Source organism: Mercurialis annua, linkage group LG3 (genome assembly GCF_937616625.2).
Source record: "Mercurialis annua linkage group LG3, ddMerAnnu1.2, whole genome shotgun sequence".
Classification (NCBI taxonomy): domain Eukaryota; kingdom Viridiplantae; phylum Streptophyta; class Magnoliopsida; order Malpighiales; family Euphorbiaceae; genus Mercurialis; species Mercurialis annua.
In genome coordinates, this window is record NC_065572.1 from 59,283,968 (window position 1) to 59,291,068 (window position 7,101).

Sequence of the window (7,101 nt, forward strand, 5' to 3'; positions counted from 1 at the left end):
AGACATTTCATGCAAAGCTTCTCCCAGTTTCTTCTTCTCCTTGCCAATCTTTTCCAGGTCCTCACTTAGCTCATGAATTATAGATCAAACTTGTGCATCCATTTGTAACAATCAACCAAACAACTCGCCAGATAGTTTCGACAACCATAAAACCCCATACAATGATTTTTCTCTATCTAGGCAGTGTACATCATAATCTTTTCCCCTAAACTAAAAATTAAAGGCGAAGATATATAATCACAGTCGGGAACTCCCGTTTGTCTAACCCTTGACGAATATGCTCTTGAAGCTGAAGATAACGAAGCCATTTTAGTTTGTAGAAGGCGATGGATTCTTATTTTGACAGTATGAATCATATTGGAATGGTTTTGATTTTAACTTAAGATACAAAATTAAGGTTTTCAAAAGGAATTTATGGAAGAGGAGAACGATATAGTCATTAAATAGGATGCAATGGTATTAAACGAAGGCATTAAAGGAGCGGATGACGTTAAGAAAAAATATGACGCAGTTACTCGAAAGGGATTAGTTAAACCATTTTAAAAAGTTTTAGAGCTGAGTTACACCGAATCAAAGTAAAAAGGCATGCAAATTCTTTAGGCATAAGTTTAAGAATATTTTTATACTTCTTGCAATTAAATTAATTTAATTCTATTTAGAAAGAGTTGCTTTTAGGACTTAGCCTTCTCTTTATAAAAATTGTGCTCTCTCTTCTCTGTAAAAACAAAGGTCTTTTTTTTCTTCTTCATCTTTTTTAGGCTTATAATCATCTATGATACTCCAACTTAGGCATTCAACTAACGAAGACCCCTGAACTAAATTTTGGCCCTCTAAACCACCTAAACTTCACGTAATGATCACCTATGGCACTTTTACCCCAAAACCGCCTAAAAAATCGCTCCAAGCCCCTTATTTTCTAAAAAATGCCCAAAATACCCCTAAAGTCAATAAGAAAAATCAAGCCAACCCAATCTAACCAAATCTAAAGTCACCCACCCAATCAAATCATATATAACTCATTCATCAAGCCAAATCATACTTAAATTACCAATCCACCTAATTAAATTAGACCACTTAATCGAATGCTGCCGCCGCCATTTTTTCCTGCCACCACCGCCCATCACCGAAAAAAAAAATATTTTTAATACTAAAAAGTATAATAAAAATTAATTTTTTTTATTTTTTTAAAAATATGCAGACCCACGCCAGTAGACCCACCGGCGTGGGTCTGCAATTGAAGATCCACCAGCGGGTTTGCTCCAAAGCAGACCCACCGGCATGGATCTACAATTGCAGCTGGCAGACCCACCGGCTTGGGTCTGCATATTTTAAAAAAATAATTTTTATTTAATTGTTTAACATTAAAAGTAATTATTTATTTACTTTTTTAAAATTGAAAAATAAATATTTATTTAATAATTTTTAAATGAATTTAGGTTTGGTTAGATTATATTTGATTTGATTGCAAAAGTGACTTAAGGTTTGGTTAGATTATGTTGGTATTGGTTTATTTGTTATTATTATAGATTTGAAGGGTATTTTAGTCAAATTACACCAAAAATGCCACAGGTGATCATTAAGTTAAGTTTAGGGGGTGTTTTGCAGGCCAAAATTTAGTTCAGTAGTCTTGATTAGTTGAATGTCTAAGTTGGAGTGTCATAGGTGATTAATAGCCTCTTTTTGAGGGTGGGAGAAGATGATTTTTCCGGTTAAACCAAAATCATCTTCTCTCCGTCCATAATACTATTTATTGTAGGTCTATTGTTCTTGTTTCAATAAATTTTTTTAAGATGTTTGTTTGAATTTCTTTTGATTGAATAAATTTTTAAGGACTTTTTATGCCTATTTGATCCAATGTTTTAGACTGTTCAAGACTCTTTAGTGTCCGTTCGAACTTTAAATCCATGTTCTGGTAGATCTAAGAATTGAAAAGTTGTAGATCTACCTTTTTTTTAGAATAATATTGAAGATGAAAACCGAAAATATTAGACTTCATCAGATAGAGCGGATTGTTTGTCCAATCGGAAGAAGAATGATTTAAATACTACGCTCAACGGAAACATAGTTTTTTCGTTTTGTTAAGTTTACGGGATCTATATCATGGATGTTTTTATTTTCGATTTATTTATTATCGCCTATCTTTGATTGTGGCTTAGTATTTAGTGATTCAAATTTAAAAATTCATATTGTATTTTTTGTTATATGCCTTTCACTATTTATAATTTTGTTTTTATATATGATATTTTCTAGTTTGGAAAAAAGAAATTAATTTAATTCGATTGTTTTGAATTTTTTATATACAGCCCTGCTGACAATGGCGGAATTGCCCATAAAAACAGTGATGACATCCCTACTGCATATCATAAAGAGAGAAGCAATTTTTTGCTTTAATAATAAAACGCAATTCAGTTATTTTAAAATTTTAAGAGAGCTTAAATTCAGAAATGTGGGAGTAGCATTGCAACAGGATGGGAACCAGTGATTTAGCTAGCAAAAACTTCCGTTACAGTAATCACTACCTCTTCTTCAGTATCTACTTCTGCTTATTCATTACAAATCCAGCAGTATCCCAACATAATTCACCGTCGCCAATTATCTCAAGATTCCAACAATATCTCCAAATCAACACAGCTCACCCCAATCCCAACTACCACCAAGCCCAACAATTCCTAACATCCCAAGCCAACTCCATAGGACTTGAATCCCACTCCATAGAGTTTGTCCCAGGGAAGCCCCTCCTCCTCCTAAAATGGCAGGGCTCTGACCCCTCTCTTCCTTCCATACTCCTTTATTCTCACACTGATGTAGTCCCAGTGGAGCAGCACAAGTGGGGTTACCCTGCCTTTGGAGCTCATATCGATGATGATGGTAATATTTATGCGAGAGGCTCCCAGGATATGAAGTGCGTTGGTATGCAGTATTTGGAGGGTGTTCGGAGGTTGAAGTTGTCCGGGTTTCGCCCGGTTCGATCTGTTTATGTGTTGTTTTCTCCTGATGAGGAAATTGGTGGGCTTGATGGGGCTGGGGAGTTTGCGGATTCTGATGTCTTTAAGTCCATGAATGTTGGGGTAGTTCTTGATGAGGGTATGTTTTGGTTTTGTTTTACTACCTCTTTTAGGAATTTATTGCGTTTACTAATGTGTTTCATTTGTAGTTCTTTTGGATTGAGAATAGAGTTCCTAATGAATTTATTAGTAATCTAGGCAAAACTAGTGTTTGTTAACTATGTAGCACGGACAAGGATACGGGAAAACGGAACATTGGACATAGACACGGCGAAACTGTGTTATGTTAAAGTTTTATATTTTAAAAATTAAGTTTCGTGTCCAAAACGCCAAGTTTTCAACATGTTTACGAGACGGAAAATGTTGATTGAATGAAGTGCTTAGGTTGTTAACTATTGAATTTCCATAAAATTCATATGGAATTTATGTATATCATATTTTGTACCGAAACGAAAATGACATTTTTTTTAAAGGATGCTTTATAAATATAAAGTTTTGAAGTTTGAGAAAACCTTTTCGGAAGCAAAATCGAATGTTGAAAAGTTCCTGTGCAACACAATTTATACAGAAAAACTTTTAGTTGAATACCAATTAATGGCCTATCTAGATGTTTACAATTCATGAATTAATATAAGTGTGATTTTACAAAATGGCTCCCGGATATGTTATGCTTCAATAATGTATGTTCTGCTGTATCCGGGATAACAGGTTTGGCATCTCCTGCTGAGTACTATAGGCGATTTTATGGAGAGAAAAGTCCGTGGTGGCTTGTGATTAAGGCAACTGGGGCTCCAGGGCATGGAGCTAAGCTTTATGACAACAGTGCCATGGAGAACCTTCTAAAAAGTATTGAGACTGTGAGGAGATTTCGTGCTTCTCAGTTTGATTTGGTCAAGGCTGGTTTGAAGGCTGAAGCAGAGGTTATTTCTGTTAATATGGCCTTTCTTAAAGCTGGCACTCCATCACCAACTGTAAGCCTTCCATGTTCTCTTTCTCTGTTACACTTTTGTTGCAATGAATGTCTAACCAATCAATTTCGCAATCTGGTGATTGAAAAATAAAAACAAGACTACTTAAACACAAGAGATTTATCTATTTATCTGCTCTTTTAATGTCTATAATAGAACATTGTAGGAACAATCCTTTTGCAGACCTTACGTCATGTATCCTGAAAAGAAATTCTAATGTTTTGATACACCGGAGCCGGAGAATTACTATTTGCTTTTGTTTTTACTTTATTACTGGCATATGCCCATTTGATGCATTTCACTTTAGCACATTTAACCCAAGGCCAAAAAGTTGATTGTATTTAGTTGAAGTCCTTATTTCACTGTCGGTCAACTATTTTTAGATATGAGGCAATCCACAAAATTATTGCTTCCTCAAAGAATCTGACATGCATTTCTCTTGGTTATGGGCAATTCATGGCTTTCTTTCTGTGTCAGGGATTTGTCATGAATTTGCAGCCGTCTGAAGCAGAAGCAGGTTTTGATATTCGGGTCCCACCAACTGCTGAGCCTGAATCTTTGGAAAGGCGAATTGCCGAAGAATGGGCTCCTGCTTCCCGCAATATGACATTCCAGGTATCTAATAAACTAGTAGAAAGTCTGAACAGCACTAGGTATAGCACCGAACATTGAAAACCACAGTTTCTCTCAGTAACTAGTGATATGTTCTTAATGCATGCATTTGCCAGTTCTTAGTTGATTTATGCATTCTGCTGTTTTTTAGATTAGAGTAGAGTATGCCAATGATTTAACGTCAAAGAGAATCAACATACATTCTCACCCTGATTGAGTTGAGATGAAAGGGTATTTCGAAAATATAGAATAAGTACGAGGATTGATTTTTTTTTCTGTATCAATTTGATTATCCAGCTGAAGCATATATATATATATTTAGGACAATTTTATGGTAATTCTTGTTTTTGCATCACTTTCGGCAAGTAAGAAGAGTTAATGACCCATTTCAGTCTGTTGCACATGTTGGATTAGTTTTAAGAATTCTGGCTATGCAAATGAGTGAATAACATTTGCTGCTGCTAGAAGGTCGGTGCTTATGATTGTGTACTTTTTTGATGTGATAATTTATTCTTATGTACTCGCTTAATATGTCCTTTTTGAAGATGCATATATTCTGAAGAAGGATAAGTAATTAAAAAAGGCTGCTATTATCCTTTTCTGCCACATGTTACGCGTGCAATTGTTGGGCAGTTTAAGCAGAAAAGTGCTGTACACGACAAGTATGGGAGGCCACTACTCACGAAGACTGATAATTCTAACCCATGGTGGACTCTGCTCGAAGAAGCTGTCCAGAAAGCAAATGGAAAACTTGGTAAACCAGAGATCATTCCTGGAGCCACTGATTCCCCTTACTTCCGGCGGCAAGGGATTCCCGCAATCGGTTTTTCACCTATGGCAAACACGCCTATCCTTCTGCATGATCATAATGAGGTAAGGGGAAGTGTAATTTTTTCATCAAGTACTTGATAGTGTCATCATTAAAGTGTTTCGTGACTTCTTTCTTCATTTCTTGTTTTGGTTATTATCACATTGATGCAAGTTCGTATTCCTGTCACCATCTCCGGGAATCGGTCAATAAATGTATTGTTCTGAAATTTGGTGATTGAGATTAGGGGTATTGCCGTATGCATTTGGTTAAAAATTGAACCGAACTAAAATTTTGAATTTTTCAAAATCACACTGAACCAAATTTAGAAGTATAGCAAATATTTCGAATGGGACCTAACAAAATCAGTTGGTTCAGCAGGTTTTCTCAGTTTACTTCTGTTTTTTTACCAAAACTGAACAATTTTTTTTCTTCCAGTTTTGTTAGGCTCTTCAATTTGGTTCAGTTTTTTGCACACCTCTAATTGAGATAACAGATTTATTGTCCTAATGCAATTCTATATGTCACCACTTACTAGTCAGTCATGATAATCTCTACTTCGCTGATTACTTTTGTAGAATTATCAATGTATAATATGCATTTAACAATGGCATAATCTATTCCTCGTGTTCTTTATGTGGCAGTTTTTGAACCAAGCGGAGTACCTGAAAGGCATTGATGTGTACGAGTCAATAATTAAAGTGTTTGCATCTCATGTTGAGCATGCGGCCATTGGAGAAACTAAAGATGAATTGTAAGATAGCACTCACTGTTCTGCCATTTTTGATATATTGAGACTTTAGATTAAGAAATATATCAATAAGTAGGCTATATATGAGCAGAAGTGGTTCATGTCATGGATTTGCGCCATTTGAACATGGTTATGATGAGTAGACTGAATAAATTCCTCATTTTTCTGACATTGTTTGTACTAGAAAATAGCAAATATTTGCAGTAGTCATTACTTTAGGTAATGTGTAAGTAGTTGAAAATTAGCTGCATTTGCTATAATCAACACCGGTATACGAGCGTTTTAGAGCAGCGCGAGGTTAAAATAATGTGTACCTGAGAGATCCAAACATCCAATAGAGAAAGATACAGCTTCTACTAGTTCTTCATCACATGGTGTTTCTGGATTTACATGTGAAAATTACCAGATCGATCCTCAACCACTAGGATCAAATCCCACCCTTGCTCAAATCGAACTAGGGCAGGCCACGAGCCGCTTTGGACCCTCAACCGAAATGGAACCAGCCTGGTTAAAATTGCCTCGGAACTGGTCAAATTCAAATCGGTCCAAATCAACATGTAACCATTTGTGATATTTCAATAGTTCTAGTTTTTCTTACAGTCAAGTCTATAAAAAGAAAATAAAAAGCTCGTAAGTTGAAAACCCAAAACGGACGATCTAAGCAAAAAGTTATAGAGACTTGCTAAATCAAATGGCACACACCTCTTTTAACTAGTAATCACAACATCTCATCATTCGACTGTATTTCTCTGAAAATAATCATTGGACGTTTTAAGTTTTAATCTCATTTTGCTCTGCCCAATAAATATATATCTGCAATAAGTCCGAAAGCAGATTAAAGAAAACGGTAATTACATGAAGAATTGAAAGGAAATGGAAGTAGTTGCAGACTTGCAGAAGCTCAATGTACCATATTCATTGAAGGTATATAGATGTATAATTCATTTTACTTCTCTA

The 7,101-nt window shown here is 35.4% G+C and overlaps 1 protein-coding gene across 1 annotated transcript; it reads left to right on the forward strand.

Moving 5' to 3' along the window:
• Positions 1-2,379: 2,379 nt before the first annotated feature.
• LOC126674772 (uncharacterized) lies at positions 2,380-6,313 on the forward strand. Its single transcript, XM_050369277.2, has 5 exons — positions 2,380-3,084; positions 3,714-3,976; positions 4,451-4,588; positions 5,219-5,458; positions 6,038-6,313. The coding sequence occupies exons 1-5, from the start codon at positions 2,469-2,471 to the stop codon at positions 6,149-6,151; spliced, it is 1,371 nt and encodes a 456-aa protein (XP_050225234.1). The 5' UTR covers positions 2,380-2,468; the 3' UTR covers positions 6,152-6,313.
• The last annotated feature ends 788 nt before the right edge of the window (positions 6,314-7,101 follow it).